We start from the raw sequence: 18,194 nt of genomic DNA, 5'->3' as shown, positions 1-18,194 counted from the left end.
ACAAGTCACCACCACAATGAACGTGCACCCGGAGCTGCAAGGGAACAGATATTCTCCCAAGGGCTGCTACTTCAGGAGCAGCAGTCAAAGTACCAGGAGGACCAGGATGAAGACAACGCCATGACCCCAGCGCCTGCCTCATTTGTGCTCCACTGTGATGACAAACGGGGACAGGTGCTGATTCCATCTCAGCCCAGTTCAGGAAAGCAGTGGCATATCTCATACCTACAGCAACTGGCACCTGAGGCTGTGCTGTCAGATGACAACCCCGGAAGTGCCAGACCCTAAAATAATTGAAGTGGTGTGATGACATCACCACCAATTGCTTCCAGGTTCACTGCATGTTCGGAGCTGTCATGAGTCGTTCTGAGCAACCGGCTGCTTTCTTTTGTTGTTTTTATTCCCTGACAAATAAAGCTCAGTGACTCAGAGCAGCTTGTGACCATTTCAAGTGTCCGGGGGGGGGGGGCAGAAGAAGGTACCGCCTTGTGATCTGACACTGGGGTGCAGATTGGCACCCCTAAATACCAGGTCAATGTAACCCTCGCTGCCTCCCCTTAGCTACGCCGCTGCAGGAAAGTTCTTTCAGAGACTTGGAGAGGCAGGCAGTTGCGCTCACTGTATTGGCTGTGCTCTTGGTTCTTTTCTTGGTGCTTTGAATGCATTCTCCTACTGCTCTTTAATTAACAATTTAATTAATTATTACTTTTGCACCTATCTCTGGAATGTTCAAGTCATTTTGGAAACCAATCTTCACTGAAGGGTCAGGAAGGAAGGAAAGTATGAACAAACAAATCAACAGATAGTCAAACACAGTCATTCGCAGGTGCAAACTCAATTAAAACATCACAGGTAGCAGGAATGAAGCAGAGTCCACCCAAGACCCTGCTGCCTGATCTACCAGGAACAGATAAGTCTGTATTGATACTCAGAGGACTGATAGTCTTCAAGTCCAGCTCTTGGTCTCTGAAGTTAGATACTCTACCAATCACACCAGGTGCACAACACCTCCTTCTATCAATTTAATCAATTCACCAACATCACCAACTTGCATAAACAAGGAGTTCCACACCAGTCTCCATTCAAGGAAGAGGGGAATAAAAGCACCCACTGCTGGCATTATAGAATGTGCAGCAGTAGGTGGTGGTGGTGGTGGTGGTGGTGGTAGTAGTAGTAGTAGTAGTAGAAATAATAGTAAAAGCAGTCAGGCAAGCGACCTGCACTGGGAGACAAGATGAGGAAATCATGAGAAAAGAGACACTGGGACAGAAAGAGGGAGACAGAAACCACAAGCTGTCAGCAATTCTTGTCACCACGTAGCCTCGGCCCCTACTCTTCAGCATCCTGAGCACCACAGTTAATCCAACTGTATTCAGTGGCACTGAGGTGGCCTGGGTCAAAGGAATAAGCTCAAACTTGCGGTTGTGTGTTTGTATGGTGCAAATGCATGTTTGTGTTGCTCAGGACTATCTCAAGGCCAACAAATTCATTTCACATTGAATCTCATAGTGGATTCTGCAGAGCCTTGGAAGGGGAAAGCCAGTGCTAATGCCCAAGGGTTGTCCTTGCCTCATTTTGCCTACAGGTTGCCATCTTAGTCCCAAGTTGCCAATCAAGAACACAAACAGAATGACTGGCTTTCTAAGAGACAAAGCCAAACCAGATGATGCCTTCCACTCTCTCTTACCTTTTGTGTCATTCACAGGATCCATGTGCCTATAAATATATCCTTCTAGATACGAATGGAACTTGGGGGTGGGTGGGAAGAAGGCCAAGCAAATTGACATGAGCTCCCAGCCACGAGCCAGGCTCTCATAGCGGAAGTTCTCTGTGGTCTGCCGGCACAGCTGGATGTACAGTTCGTCCCGAAGGCCCTGCATGCTCCAGCCCTTGGTGGCAATCTCCAGGGCCACATTGAGCTGGTCTGTCTTGGCCCGCCGGTCCCCCATGTACATCTGGATCAGTTTGAAGATCTCGCAGGCTTCCTTCTTGACATTGCGGTCGGTGGTCATGATCATGGGTTTCTTGATGGACTCACTGCTCCAAGCCAGCATGTTGGCTATGGAGACCTTGCGCCGGAAGAGGCCCTGGGTGTGCTTGTTGAAGTGCTTGGAGGCCCAGTTCTCAATGTCCGTCTCTGAGGAAGGCTTCCTCAGGTTGAAGGTGGGGAAGACACAACTGGTGCTAGGCATCATGTTCCTGTTCTGCCGGCTGCTCTCAAACTGGGCACAGGCACCAAGGTCTTCTGACTGAGAATGCAAGGGAAGAGATGAGAAACAATCACCACCAGCCACCACTGGGAAAAGCTGTGTTTCTCCTCTCACAGCAATTTCCCCCGCCCCCACTACACAATCAGCTGGTGAGTGGAGAATGGCAAAGTTTGGCAAAGTTGAGCTTTACCATGTCCCACTGTGTGTCATTTGCCTATAAATATTAGCTGCAACATGGTAATCATTTTGAATGACCTGCATAACTTTTTCCTTCCTTCTACCTTTCCCTTACCTTTATTACTATGTAGCCCTTTGGGAAAGAGGGATACGATTATCAGGAAAGAGTGCCTTCCTGGCATACGGTGGGTCCTGGGCAACACTGAGTCACTTATCCATGTTGGGAAAGATGCCTGGAGAGTTGCAGGCAATCAGGTCTAAAGGCTTTGGAGTCATAAGCAGCATGACCAGGGAAGCAGCTCAATGGTGCCTTGGGTTCACTGCTGTTGCCTCTGCTGCAGTGTGCTGCAGAAAAAAATGCCCCTTACTGCACTCCAGTGCATAATTTTTGCAAACCTGAAGTTCACTTTACTTATTTATTATATTTAAAGGGATCTGCTTTGTTACTTTAAATTATATTGAACACTCTGCACTTCCAGGTTTGGGAAGACTACACTAGGAGGTGGGTTGAGGTGGCTTGTGTCATGGTGGGCTGGAGGGAGGCAGTGGCACATTCAGAGAGAATGGCATCTGAAATCCGTCACCCCATCACCACCACCACCATCTGCATGTCACCTCATAGCTGGACTGGCTGTGACTGGAGTAAACCAACCATTGATGGCATGTAATACCCAGTTTAAGTTTGTTCCATTTTACCCCAGAGATAAATAAAATCTAAATGTAAAAAAAGTTTAATCTGAAACCTTCAAATGGTGCAATTTTTGAAGTCTGATTTTAAAATTTAATTTTGTGATGCAGTTAAGAATGCATTTTCTGATCGGAAAAATAGCTCCACCTTTTCTTCACCATCAAAATCTCTTGACTCCTGGAAGCTGGGATGCTTCAAAGAGTTGAGGCAAGAGCTGATGTGCTAAAAGGCAGCACTGTTCTGACAATGGCGGGGCCATCCCCCCAAAACCGATGAGATGATAACCCTCTAGTTTGCAGATCCAATATTTTCTGCATAATTTAGGCCTGAACCAAAATGCCCCTTCATTTGCATCATCCCATTTGCAGATGCAAAAAATGGCAGGAAGGGGCAACCTTTTCACGGTCTTGTGGAAGAGGCCAAAAGGTCTTGTACAGTACTGCTTCTTTCACTGACTGCCAGCAATTTCCCCCACTTCAAGCAATGCTTTATCATCTTGAAGGATGTGCTTTGCATCCTGAGGTGGTGGGGGCAGTGACAGAGGCCTCCTCAAGGTAAGGAGACATTTGTTCCCTTACCTCAGGACTGCACTGCACTGGCACTGAAAAGCTGATTAGGATAGGGCCCTGTATCTGTGACAATGGGTGGGGGGAGAGAAAAAAGTGGTAGCCAACAGCCAGGAAGAACACTCCTTGCCACCACAGTAGCTGGCAAGAGGTCAGCCAGGTTCACCCCATCCTCACTCCAATGTTTCAAGCTGAACAGAGAACTTACAGCTCAGTCAATCATACAACCAGTTAACCAAATCATGGGTTACGTAAGAACCTTCACCTCTGGGTTCTGGTACTCAGGTTTCAAAAGTCTAGTCTTAACTACACAGCAAAACTGAATCCTGACTATGGGTGACAAAATGACTTGTGGGAAATGCATTATGCTTTATCAGGGGAAATACATTTGGATTCCTAATCCTTCCGTTGGACTAAAACTCAGAGCACCATCATTCAGAGTCATGAGTGAGTGAGATATAACTGCACGCAAACATCCTTCAGCAGAATTCAGGCAGGGTCTGGAAAGGCTGCGGCCAGAGAGGAATTTATCTTCATTTATGGGTAAGCTGTGAAAAAAAACAAGACCCTTGGTATTGTGCTTTGGAAAGAATTAATGACATTGTGGATTAACCTCTCCCAGAGGACCCAATGGAACTTTTGTTAAATAATGTCGACTGGCCTGTGGATACAAGAGACCTTGCTATATATTTGTTAACTGTAGCTAAGGCTATCCTGGCTAGTAAGCAGTGTCTTTCAAGGAGAAATGGATCCAACAAGGTTGGTGGTTTAGCAGACTGTGAACCAAAAGCATGAATGAGAGTTTAGTTCTGGTTTGTCCTCTGCTTTGAAAACCCAGATTCACACACTGTAAAACTAAATATTGCTTGTTTTGCATTTATTGATCATTGGCAATTTTATACTAACTCTGATTAGTAGCATAATCCTATACAGTGGATCCCCTTTATCCACGGGTTCAGAACCCATGGATTTTACCCCACTGCAGGTTCCAAACCCACAGAAAGACCCACAGACTATTTCCCAGAAGTGACTGGAAGAGCCTGTCCAGTCACATGGAAGAGCCTGAGGCCTAGACAGACCACACATAGTTTTCAGAAAAACGGAAATCCCCGTGGATGCCAAGAACAGACCTGTGCGTTCTTTACTTAAAAGAAGGCTCTACTATATTCAGCGAGGCTTACTCTCAAGTATGTGTGTAGAGGATTTCAGCCTGTATCTCTGTCAGTTTCCAGTTGTATTAAAACTTTTATGCCTGATTGTTACTGGATTTATCTGTTTGATTTGGAAATTACTTGATTTTTCTTATTTTAAATTTACTGTAGTTTTATTGTGTTTTACAACTTTTTATCTTATTTCCTGTTTTGCTCTCCTGTTCCGAGCATTTTTTTATGCTGTTTGCCAAAACTATAATACTATATAAAGTCTTGGGATGAGGTGGAAAGAGACAAAGAACAACAGAGGAAAAGCCTTGCTGGATCAAAACAAAGGCCCATCTGGTCCAGCATCTTGTTTCACACAACACAGGTGCCCTTGCTGCCAACTGGTCACCAAGTCAGGCCACTGCTCCATCTAAATTCTGTGCAGTTGATGCGGAGGGGCAGCAGCTCTGCAGGATTTCCGGCAGGAATTTTCCTCTGTTCCATCCAGAAATGCCAGGAATTGAACCCGGGGCCTCTGCAGGCAAGGCAGGGGCTGTTATTCACGATTATATCCCTGTTACAAACGATTAAAATTTGTCAGTGATGCCACTGACACTCGTGAACAGAACCATGTTTTGATGGAACCCAATTGAATTCAATTGAATTGCAACAAAAGCTGAGAGGCTTTGACATTGAAAAGCAAAAAGAGCCAAAGGAACAGAGGAACATTGAACAGCCCTAGGGCAATTTGGATTTCATGCAATGTTGCTGTTGAGGTTGTTGTTTGTTTTTTTTTTTTTGGGGGGGGGGGCTTTTGCGATAATCAGTTCAGCTACTTTAAATAGGGTCATTTGAGAGTCAAACAGGGTCAAAATCAACATTAGGGCACATCTGGGGGGCCCTGATCCAGACTGAAACTAAAATATATTCTTCCCAGATGTCTCCAACTCTGACGTGATACTAGTGAGGTTTTTGGCATTCAATAGTGATAAATTAGCAGCAAAAATGGTGGGGAGGGGGTAGAAATAAAACAGTTATTTTGACTGTATAATCTGCTATAATCTGGTGCCCACAAGGTCCCCTCAAAATTTAGCTGCTAAAATAGCAAACTGGGCCATTCTTAAGTCACACAATTATATACAACATTTAATAAATAAGTTAAGTTATGTTGGCCAAATATATTGGCCAGTTTACCTTTTTGGCTAAGAAGTAAGCCCACCAATTCCTCTCTTGGAAGCTCTGCCATGAGAGCAAGACACCTAATGGGCCAAATCCTGTAACTCCTGAGCCACATGGACAAAGCCTTGCTTCAGACGGGGCACAACCATATAAACTTAACTGAAGATCCCACAGCTTGAGGCCAAAGAGAAATAAAGGCCAAGGCCGGGGGGGGGGGGGTCAAGAGACCTCCAATCCAATCTACTGAGTAACTGTCTGAACATACAGTAGCCTGGAGACAGCCTGAAGTTGCAAGGCTTTACAAAATCTTCTCAACATTCAGTGTTGGCTTAATCTAACTTTCGTCAGGAATTTAGCTCTAGAACAGCCTAGCAAAAGCCCAGATTATTTGCTTCCACAACTGCGTAAAACTCGTCCTAAATAATTCCAACCCAAACCCACCTTCTGGCTTCCACGTTTACATGCCTCACCTGGGACGGATGCAGGTAGGGCTCGGGTGAAGCCAGGTTTGTCTGCACAGACACACTCTTCTCCAGGAGGATCTGGGGGAAGCCCAGTTTCTCAAAGGTGTTGCGTTTCCAGTGCTTGTTCTCCTGCTGGGCCAGAGCCTCGTCCTCGCTGAAGGCGCGCACAACCGGGCCCGGCATGGGGAGGGGCACAGCCCCGTCGCTCTCATAACCGGAGCCATCTTTCTGAGAATCCCAACTGCTCCGCTGCTTCATGTGGTAGTGCGCTTGCTGGGCCTCCCACGCTAGCCGTGCCTGGGCCAAGAAGGGCTCTGGGAAGCCCCTCGTCATTTCAGCTTCTACAGACCTGCTCTCCATGCGGTTCACCAGTGGTCTGTTGCAACTTGAGGGTGGCCTCTCCTCAGGCAGCCCTTCTTCCCGCTCCCCTGAGCCATCTGTGGAGGAGGCATTGGGGTCATAAGAGAGCGAGGGCTTCCTGCTTTTCCGTTTGCGGGTGCCAGGAGAATAACCTGTAGAAGACATGGTGTTCTGCTGACTGGACCATGACATGGAGTCTTCGCCCTGTGAAGCCTGGCTGACTGGCGGGCTCTGCCGGAAGTCAGCCCCTTCCATGCTGCTGTAGTCTCCAGATTTGACCTCCAGGCGCTGGTCCCGCATCAGGCAGGGGCTGTGCTGGAGTGAGTAGGAGCCGCCAATGGGGTTGGGAGAATACTTGTGCCGAAGTCCAGTCTTCATCTTGGGGCTGGAGCCCGACTGCTCAACGTAGACCAGTTGTCGGACATACTCCTTTCCAGCAGGGCTGTATTCCAGGCTCATGAAGCGATCAGAGCCCTTCTGCTTGGTCAGCACCAGCTGCTGGTAGGGCGAGTTGGAGCCCTGTTTGGGTGACTGCAGGAAAGGGTGGGGCTTGCGGATGGGCGACTTCTGTGGTGAGCCGGCCTTGTAGCTCCCACTGGCATCAAACTGCATGTCCACAGGGGGCTCATCATAGATGGGGGCCTGGTACTCCATGGGAGGTTCCTCGTACAACGGAGGCTCGTAGGCATAGCGTGGAGAGGAGGGCTGCGACTCACTGGAGTGCTTCCGGTGCTGGGCCTGGAGCGGTGAACAGAATGACTCCCCCCGCCCCAGCAACGGTGAGCAGCCACCCACATGGTCAGCGCGCTTCAGGAAGGGCGACTGCTTCCTCTCTGGGAAGAAGACAGAGTTGTCTGAATCAGGGGCAAAGGTTTGGAGGCTGGGAGATGGCTGGCCCCCTGAGGGCCTGCGAGATCGTGTCCCCTGCTGGCTGTCAGGGATGTAGCCATTGCCCTGGTGCATGAGGAAGCTGGGCTCTCGGTCTGTCACCTTGATGAGCATTCGTTCCTTCGTGCCCGTGTTCCACCTGAGAGACGACGCCCTGAGCGGGGGGACAAGAGAAAGCAGATGTCAGAAACAGGGATGATGCAAGCACCACCTTCTTGTAAATATGATGGTTGCTATGGGTTTGTTTATTACATTTATATTCCCACCTCTGCACACTAGGGATACAGTCCTTTCCCCAGATGACTTGCGAGAAGAAAATCCTAGGCATGCTTCAAAGACACCTGATGCAGCTTGTCTGAGTCTAGTCAGTACCAAGAGGAGGGAATGCACCTGGGAATCCTACATACACTGTCTTATCTTCCACAGTGGTAAAAAAGCAAGATACAAATGCAATAATTGATAAGCGATACAGGACTTTAAATAGCTTATATTATGCCCAAAAGGAGTCAGGCAAAACCAGGTCACTCCAATTTAATTTCTTTTTATGTTTCAGTGTTGCTTGTTACTCTGAATACTGCACCAGCTATTTTCACCATATATGGAATGGACTCAAAAACAGTTTCCTCCACTTTCTGAATTTATTGATCTACTGTATTTTACTATGTAAACTGCTTTGTGAGCAACTCTTGATAAAAAGCAGTATAAGTAATCTTAATAATTAAAATTCATTTGAGAAAATTTATTACCATTACAAGTATAATTGGAGGGCCCTTGTTTCCCAGAACATGGCATAGATGAAAGCCAAGCATGAAAGTATTTGCAAGATTCACATCACACACAAATCTGCGTTTGCTGTTTTAACCATGCAACTGATGGCCTCATGACTAGATAGTCATGTTAGATAGAGATATCAGATGTCAGATAGATGTCAGATATCTAGATGTCAGATAGAGGTTAAAAGAGAAGATGTTTCAGACCTCATTGATAAATTAAAGATCAATAAGTCACCGGGCCCTGATGGCATACACCCAAGGGTTATTAAGGAATTGAAGAATGAAGTTGCAGATCTCTTGACTAAGGTATGCAACTTGTCCCTCAAAACGGCCACGGTACCAGAAGATTGGAGGATAGCAAATGTCACGCCTATTTTTAAAAAGGGAAAGAGGGGGGACCCGGGAAACTATAAGCCGGTCAGCCTAACATCTATACCAGGTAAGATGGTGGAATGCCTCATCAAAGATAGGATCTCAAAACACATAGACGAACAGGCCTTGCTGAGGGAGAGTCAGCATGGCTTCTGTAAGGGTAAGTCTTGCCTCACAAACCTTATAGAATTCTTTGAAAAGGTCAACAGGCATGTGGATGCGGGAGAACCCGTGGACATTATATATCTGGACTTTCAGAAGGCGTTTGACACGGTCCCTCACCAAAGGCTACTGAAAAAACTCCACAGTCAGGGAATTAGAGGACAGGTCCTCTCGTGGATTGAGAACTGGTTGGAGGCCAGGAAGCAGAGAGTGGGTGTCAATGGGCAATTTTCACAATGGAGAGAGGTGAAAAGCGGTGTGCCCCAAGGATCTGTCCTGGGACCGGTGCTTTTCAACCTCTTCATAAATGACCTGGAGACAGGGTTGAGCAGTGAAGTGGCTAAGTTTGCAGATGACACCAAACTTTTCCGAGTGGTAAAGACCAGAAGTGATTGTGAGGAGCTCCAGAAGGATCTCTCCAGACTGGCAGAATGGGCAGCAAAATGGCAGATGCGCTTCAATGTCAGTAAGTGTAAAGTCATGCACATTGGGGCAAAAAATCAAAACTTTAGATATAGGCTGATGGGTTCTGAGCTGTCTGTGACAGATCAGGAGAGAGATCTTGGGGTGGTGGTGGACAGGTCGATGAAAGTGTCGACCCAATGTGCGGCAGCAGTGAAGAAGGCCAATTCTATGCTTGGGATCATTAGGAAGGGTATTGAGAACAAAACGGTTAGTATTATAATGCCGTTGTACAAATCTATGGTAAGGCCACACCTGGAGTATTGTGTCCAGTTCTGGTCGCCGCATCTCAAAAAAGACATAGTGGAAATGGAAAAGGTGCAAAAGAGAGCGACTAAGATGATTACGGGGCTGGGGCACCTTCCTTATGAGGAAAGGCTACGGCGTTTGGGCCTCTTCAGCCTAGAAAAGAGATGCTTGAGAGGGGACATGATTGAGACATACAAAATTATGCAGGGGATGGACAGAGTGGATAGGGAGATGCTCTTTACACTCTCACATAATACCAGAACCAGGGGACATCCACTAAAATTGAGTGTTGGGCGGGTTAGGACAGACAAAAGAAAATATTTCTTTACTCAGCGCGTGGTCGGTCTGTGGAACTCCTTGCCACAGGATGTGGTGCTGGCGTCTAGCCTAGACGCCTTTAAAAGGGGATTGGACGAGTTTCTGGAGGAAAAATCCATTATGGGGTACAAGCCATGATGTGTATGCGCAACCTCCTGATTTTAGGAATGGGTTAAGTCAGAATGCCAGATGTAGGGGAGAGCACCAGGATGAGGTCTCTTGTTATCTGGTGTGCTCCCTGGGGCATTTGGTGGGCCGCTGTGAGATACAGGAAGCTGGACTAGATGGGCCTATGGCCTGATCCAGTGGGGCTGTTCTTATGTTCTTATGTTCTTATGACTCACCACCAGCAACTGGCATTCAGCGGTGGACAGTCTGAATATATTTGTTACACATTCACCTGTTTTGGGTATCTTGAACCTGAAAGTTCAATTAAGCTGCAGTGACTAATAGTTGGTTTCTGAGTGCCCCATTAAAACAAAGAGAGGCTTCAATTTTTTTTATTCTGGGGGATCACACACAGGGTCAGCAGCATAAGTGGATAATAAGAACAGAAAAGCCCTGCTGGATCACAGCAAAGGGCCATCAAGGCCAGAATCCTGTTTCCAGCAGCAACATGTGGCAGCTCCTATGAGTCCTAAGTGGGGTACTCTCTTTTCTGGCATTTCTCTCACCAGAGCACAGGCGACCACCTCCTGCTGTACCAGACCATTGGTCCATCAAACTCAGTCTTGACAACACCAATTGGCAGCAGCTCTACAGGTTTGCAAGCGGGCATTTTTCTCTGCCCTAGCTGGAAATACTGGAGATGAACCTGGGACTCTGCAAGCAAAGCAGGGGCTCTTCCCCCAAAATACACAAGAGCCCCGCTGGATCAGGCCACAGGCTCATCTAGTCCAGGGGTGCCCAAACCCAGGCCCTGGGGCCACTTACGGCCCTCGAGGCCTCTCAATGCGGCCCTCAGGGGGCCTCCAGTCTCAAATGAGCCTCTGGCCCTGTGGAGATTTGTTGGAGCCCGCACTGGCCCAACGCAACTGCTCTCAGCATGAGGGCAACTGTTTGACCTCTTGCGTGAGCTGTGGGATGAGGGCTTTCTCCACTGCTTGTTGTTTCACGTCTGTGATGCAGTAGTGGCAGCAAAGGAAAGGCCAGCCTTGCTTTCTGCAAGGCCTTTTATAGGCCTTGAGCTATTGCAAGACCTTCGTTCATTCATATAAGTTCCACCTCTAGTATAATAATTTATGTAAACTTATGTAAATTTATTCAAATTTTAAATGTAAATTAATTCTTTTTTTCCCTGGCCCCTGACACAGTGTCAGAGAGATGATGTGGCCCTCCTGCCAAAAACTTTGGACACCCCTGATTTAGTCCAACTTCCTGTATCTCACAGTGGCCCACCAAGTGCTTCAGGGAGCACACAAGACAACAAGACACAACCTGCATCCCGGTGCCCTCCCCTGCATTAGGCATTCTGAGGTAGCCTACTTTTAAAATTTGAAGCTTGCATATACCTATCATGACTTGTAACCCGTGATGGACTTTTCCTCGGGAAATTTGTCTAATCTCCTCTTAAAGGCATCTAGGAAAGATGCCATCACCACTTCCTGTGGTAGGGAGTTCCACAGACTAATTACACGCTCGGTAAAGAAATATTTTTTTTTGTCTGTCCTATTTCTCCCAACATTCAATTTAAGTGGATATCCCCTGTTCTGGTGTTATGTGAGAGGGAAAAGAGCATCTCTCTAGCCACTCTATCCATCCCCTGCATAATTTTATATGCCTCAATCATATCCCCCCTTCAGGCGCCTCTTTTCTACACTGAAAAGTGTAGAATGCTGTAGGCTTTCCTTGTAAGGGAGGTGCCCCAGCCCAGTAATCATTTTGGTTGCAAATCATATTGGTGCTCCCCTGTCAGTGCTGAACAGGATTTTTTTAAAAAACTGGTTATTTCTTTTTGCCACCCCTTCAGCAGTGCTAGTAGAAGTGAAACTCTCAGCAGCCTCCAGTTACCATCTTGGTTTCCCAGCAATGCTGTCAAAGAAAGCTGAGGAAGGGGGCACTTGTAGGAGACCAACACCGCAGTCAGGAACTCCCAACAGCCCCACTTTCATCATTGCTAGTTTATTGAAATATTTGTGTCCTTCCTTTCCTCTCCTAATAAGGAAGCACCCGCAGTGCCTAGCCACCCTCTGCAACAAATTATTACCACCACCAGAAGCACGTATTAACACTGGTTGCTGTGATCAGTATCAAAACCAGCCTAAAACCACCACAAAAAAGGCAGAACCAAAGGCAGGATAAAGCAGTGACCAGAAGTACCTATACCGGCATCTATCAAGCAGAACTAAATGACATTGGGAGACTTTCAGCTACCACCCCAACCCTGGCAATGTTGAGGCCAGTCTGACCTTCTGCAGAAGAGTGCTCCACATACTGAGTGACAACATTTAAAAAGCCCTGGCCCGTGTCATCACCAAATGAGCTCCAGTGAGCAGCAGAACATGCCAGAAGGACTCATCAGCAGAACTCAGGGGACAGGTCCTAAGCTATTTTGGGCATTAAAAGGTGATGACCTTTCTTTAATATTGATGCACACCTATTCCTTCCTTGTCTCTCAGGCTTAACCATCCACAATAGCCCACTAAGATCAGGTACACAGCAAGCAAATGTGCACTTGGGTCCTTACTATTAACAAGAGAAGGTGAGTGAAAGCATGCAGAACTTTCTAGAAAGACCATTATTACCCTGAGTTAATATGGTTGGTCTTTGGTTCTCACCTAAGCTTTGAGAAGTACTTTTGGGGGAGGGGGAGGAAGACTTCCCCTCTGGCTAAACACAGTAAAGGGGCAGAGCTTCAATACAACAAACCCATAATGCTCCCTGCTAAAGCACTTCTTCAATTCACAATAACTCATATTCTTCTGGAATAACAACTGTGAAATGAAACAAGGAGGAAAAAGTACTTGCTGCTCTGTCGTCTGGATCCCATTATCTCCCATAATTACTATTCCAGCAACACATTCTCACACTGGGCACTTTAGAGGATTCTAACTGGGAAAATTTGCTACAGATCTGAGGTTCCCCCCCCCCACTCCCAATTAATATTTCATGGCAGGGAGCAATTATAAATTCCTCATAATGATAACTACATAGTACTAACCCTTGAGGGTTGCACTACCAAAGTTTGAGGACAGTGGCTTTCGAACAGCCTACCTCGAGGGAACACTGCCTTGTGACAATCTCTGCACACCTGCCGAGGAACCCGGTGATGTGTGTGGCAGGAATTCTGGGGCATACTCCAAGGTACACATTTGGTTCTTTTGCCCTGCATGAAAGAGACCCCCCTCCCCCCCAGCAGGGCAGGCACACTTCAGACTGATAAAATCTACCTGTAGATGCTTTTTTACCACAGATCAGGGCCCAGCAACTCAAGTCAGGTACAAAACAGTGGCTAACAGGAAGAGGGAAATCCACAGAATTAAGGGAGAGACCTGTGAGCACACACACCCTAGGGGGTTTCAGTACCAGAATGGATCTCACTGCCTTCTGCCTACCCTTGCCTAGAGCACATCCAACATGCTTCTATGGAACACAATAGGAGGGAAAACTGGTAGTAATGGGAGAGGTTATCTGCCCACCATCACTGGATTTTTTCTTCAAGGAAAACCTGATAAGCATCAAAAGAATCCCAGGCTTCTGCAAAGTACAGCATTGTTCCCAGCCAACACAAAGGATTTTCAAGCGGGTCCACATGACTAGATTGTGCTGAGCAAGAACATCACTAACCAGGCTGCCGGGAAGTGGTCAGCACAAGAGCCAGTCCAAGTCAATATTCTGGAACATGAAAAGCTGACTTTTTGAAGGAGAGACAGGCACTCCAATAACTAGCAAGGGACACATCCGACTTGGAAGTCCTCCTGCATAAACCACGGGACTTTAATGGGGCTTGCACAGAAAAACGTCTCCACTGGTTAAGTCTTGTCAGTCTCCCTCACGCTCAGCAGCTCCCAAAATCTGCTGCCTCTGGTCGGCTCCCCACATAGTCTCACTGCCAGATCGCCTCTTGCCAAGATGATTGCAAGACCTGACTGAGAACGTTCTAGGGCTGTTACGTGCACAACAGCTCTCTGCAGAAATCACTGTGCACGCAGGCCCCGAATAAAGTGGGGCATGCGTATTCATTTTGCAAGTGTTCAGATTAGGCAGCCAACATACACAGGCATAATCTCTTTCTTTGGTGCATGCTTTGCTCCAACAGCTGGTTCACAGGCAGCAAGAAATGCCTAGCTGCAAGGAGGGCTTCCTGGATTTGTACCAGCTATAGCCCTATAGGGGAGGCTGGGGCGTTAGGGTAAGGGGAAAAATATTCCCTTACCCCAAGGTGACCTCCAGCCTGCTCCTAACCTGTGTTGGACACAGTGCAGGCCGTGTGCCCTGGCTGTACCAGCGCAGGTTAGGATTGTGCTATGAGTCCCAAGCCTTGAGGAGCTTGGATCAAAGCTATCGGCTTTGATACATGATCAAAGCTATCGGCTGCATAAATATCACCTGAGGTTCCATGGTCAGAGTTAATGTTTTAATCACTGGCTTCAAGCACTGTTAGAATAAACCACCAGACCTCCACTTCAAGCTGGAAAAGATTCTCTCTTAGAGTATCATCAGAAGCAGGATCTGTCCTATTGTTAGTTATTGAGAGTTTACAGTGGTTTTTATCTTCTTCATTTGCTGAGCTCACATTCCACAACCCAAGATCTACAAAGAGCCCTCTGGGGCCATGAGTCTTGGAGTGTGCAGAGAGGCACGCATGTTGCCTTGCCCCAAAGCAGGGTCACAGACACACCTCCAGTTCCCTTCTCTCCTGGCACGCATCTAATATAATGCAAGTAGCTGGTGCATCGCAGAGTTACCACAATGCATTCATTAGTAAATAGGCTGCCTCTGCACAAAGGTCACAGGCCACAACTGCAGAGTGGAACAGAGGCAGCAGGGCCCAAGCTGAACTCTGAGGGTCCTGACCCTCCGTCAGCTCCCCTGTACTAGCCCAGTGAGCCTAATTCTAATTTCTGGTTACTCCACAGGAAGAAGCATGGCCCAGCCTAATTCTCACCTCATGAGAAGGACCAGGCCTGCCCCATAGTGCTCCCACAGGCCCCTACCCTTCCTCAATGGCTGGCTCTTCCATAATCTCAGAGAAGGTGCTCTGTGTCTCACATAGGAACATGAAGATGTGCCAAAGACAAAAAACCAGAGTCCTGCAGCACCTTAAAAAACATCTCACATTTCTTGCAGCAGAAGCTTCCGCAGATACAGATGAGGAGAGGGGGGGAAAAGGCATTCTTTTCCCTCTACACCTGCGCATGCACACCCTGCCTATGCAGTCCACAAAAGCCTCTGCTAACACTCATGTCTTTGTCTTTATGGTGCCATAAGGCCCTTTGTTGTTTCTGTTACTGTTACCACAGACTCACATTGTCGCTAGAAAAAATTAGGAGGAGAAATTCAAAAACTCTGGAGCTGCAAAACAGTAAAAACTGATGATTCCCATTCAGCCCCAGGAACTGCATGCAACTCAATCAGCAGAAAATGCAGAGAACAAATCTTAGTAGACCAGAATATCTACATTACAATTGACGGGGGGGGGGGGCAAAACCTCCAGATACAGCAGAGCTGGGCAAGCAGCCAGCACAAGTGCTTATTTGCTGACAGGACAAATCAGCAACAAAAGCGCTAGATAAGTACATACCATTGGTAGGAAAACAAGAGCATATGGAGAGGCCCTGGACACAAACAAGTGCGGGAGTGAGAAGCAGGCCCTCCTTCCCTTTGTCTTCCTCTTTCTACTCCAGCTGTTCCTATGATCCACCCTCAGAAACATCAGCACAGCAGACTGACAGCAGCAAAATTCTTAAAACTTTCCCAAGGCACAAAACTATGAGGAGCATATCACAGTGCTGGAGACAAGGGCGTCCCACTGGCACTCTGGTGTGCATGATGTGGAAGCACCCACCAGTGGCAGACTTCTGGCTCAACATCCAGACCCGCATCTACACGGTGCTCCGGGCTCCCCTCACTCTGTCCATCACAATCAAGTCCACCCCCAAGGTACGTGCCAGTTTCATGGATCATCCAGAAAAAAATTCTGCCCAGAGTGTTGACTGCCAAGCAGCTTATTTTGCAGAAGACACAGGACAAAAATCCACCTCCAGGATCTTATGGACTGAGGCCCTTGACATACTTTCCATCTATGAACAAATCACATTTGAAAACTAACTCTAAGAGGACACCTACCACATGACTGGGGCAGCACACAGAGTCCGTCAAGAAGCCGACCCTTGCGGAATTCATCACCAGGGAATGCAGTTCAAAACATCAGAATAACTGTAGTCACTGCACAAACCCACGCAGGTATCCTCAGAAGCAAGCCTCATGTATTTCAGTGGGACTTCCAAATGAGTATATGTATGACTGTAGCCTTAACAATGATTGTGGACATTGAAACGGAGGAGGGGGCAGGCAAAAGAATGGGGAGAGGAATCAGACGGGTCTGCAGCATATCTTTACTATTGTTTGCAATGTTGCAGAAACTTTTAAACATTCTTTTAAAAAATCTATGAAGCAGAAGATGACCTGGTTTGGATCCCATTCCTGCTTGTGGCTCACTTCATTTCTAAAGGAGACAGGAGAGAAGGAAAGACCTTAAAGTGGAGCCCTGCTTAAGAAGGCTGGGGGCTGCTGCTAATCTGGGATTGCACTGAAGAAGCAAAGCAAGGGGCTCCCTGAGTTTCTTACCCCAGGTTCTGTACTCATCTTTGGGAAGCAGAGTTGCCGAACCAATTCATAAGCTAGGAATCAGGTTTTTCCACCATCCTCTGGAGGTAACACCTCTCTGCCTTTCCTCTCCACCTATTCCTATTTCCTGGCTCTTGGTTATTTTGACTTCATCCATCACAGTACAAAATGGGTTTGATCCCTCCCAGGCCTCAAGAATTGGACATCAGCCCTGACAGGTAAGAGGCCAAGTTCTTCCATCATCCATCTTTTATCTTTTGCGGCCCAGCAAAAAAGCCCAGTGCTAGGTGGCTAAGAGGAGGAGGCCCTTTGATGCTTGCAGTGGAATACAAAGCAGCTGCCCTTCATCTGACGCCCTGCAAACATGACCAAGAGAGAAACACATGAAAACTCCAGTGCTGCGTTGCTGTGATTCACAGGGCACCAGCAAAGGTTGTGGCACTTCGCAAGCCTACATGAACCAGTCCCTGGCGAAAATGCTTGCCATGTGAGAAAGGTGAAGATAACGAACAGGCTGCTTGGGTTTTTCAGAAAAGGTACCACAGCATGGAGGATATTTAAGACAGAGAGCAATATCGGATGCCCCTAGTGCAGTCACCTAACACCACTGCAGCATATCCATGCTTGCTCTCTGTAAGTTTCCTGCTTCCTCTCTGCCCATTCTCCCTCACTGCCCCTTTGGCTTGGCTGCCTCCTAGGATAACTGCGTAATAATGCCACCTCTCTTCCTTCCACTAAATTCCTCCATAAAAGCTATGAAGCCTTCGATGGAACTCCACAGTTCGCACCACCTACTGCAACAAAGCTTAAATCCACATACTGAACATACAACATATATGCCCCCCATATATATGCCCCCCTCTCTCTTCCCCTCCTCTGCCACCTCTCCTGGAGACTGTAGTGCACCCATTGGAGCAGGGACCACTTTTCCTGCACTTTGGAAAGAGCCTCAAGCAACGCTCAGGGATCCATCTGCTTCAGGGTTTGTGAAACCATTTCAATCACAAACTAATTTCACGTAAGGAAGAGGAAGAGTGTCCAATCCTACCTTGGCCCACCACTTTCTCCTGCAGGACCCCCTCCCCAGCAGTCTCTCTCCACTCTATGGCTTCTTCCTGTTTCTAAGCTGGGCTTAGAGCTCCTCTCTTGCTTGAACCTTGTCTGCTTAAAGTTGCCCTGCCAGTGCTGCTCTACAGCTGACACAGCCCAGATTGCAAATCATGGGTCTCCTCTCTGAAGTAGGGCTGTGCATCCTTGGCAACTGCAACACTCAGTTTCCCTGGGTGGTGTGCCACAACTAGTAGAGAATTGGACTTGTGTGAAACAGATATGCAACTCTGCCTTATTTGAATCACATATGCAGATTGTGATTCAGCATGTCAGGCGGAGGGAGGTAAG

At 47.4% G+C, this 18,194-nt stretch overlaps 1 protein-coding gene across 4 annotated transcripts in view; it reads right to left on the bottom strand.

Moving 5' to 3' along the window:
- The window catches only part of ARHGAP39 (Rho GTPase activating protein 39), a 202,929-nt gene that overhangs the window by 66,339 nt on the left and 118,396 nt on the right, over nt 1–18,194 (bottom strand). For all 4 annotated transcript variants that reach the window (XR_010794423.1, XR_010794422.1, XR_010794424.1 and 1 more), the window contains exons 4-5: nt 6,430–7,825; nt 1,688–2,249 (exon numbers count right to left, since the gene is read on the bottom strand). Coding sequence is in view for 1 of the 4 variants with exons in the window: in XM_066626498.1 (XP_066482595.1) it covers nt 1,688–2,249; nt 6,430–7,825 (1,958 nt within the window). In the remaining 3 variants the exon portion in view is untranslated. The remainder of the gene's footprint in view (nt 1–1,687; nt 2,250–6,429; nt 7,826–18,194) is intronic.

This window comes from Tiliqua scincoides, chromosome 4, assembly GCF_035046505.1.
Source record: "Tiliqua scincoides isolate rTilSci1 chromosome 4, rTilSci1.hap2, whole genome shotgun sequence".
In the NCBI taxonomy this organism is placed as follows: Eukaryota; Metazoa; Chordata; class Lepidosauria; order Squamata; family Scincidae; genus Tiliqua; species Tiliqua scincoides.
The sequence above is the reverse complement of the archived record's forward strand: the minus strand, read 5'-3'. Positions and strand labels throughout refer to the sequence as shown.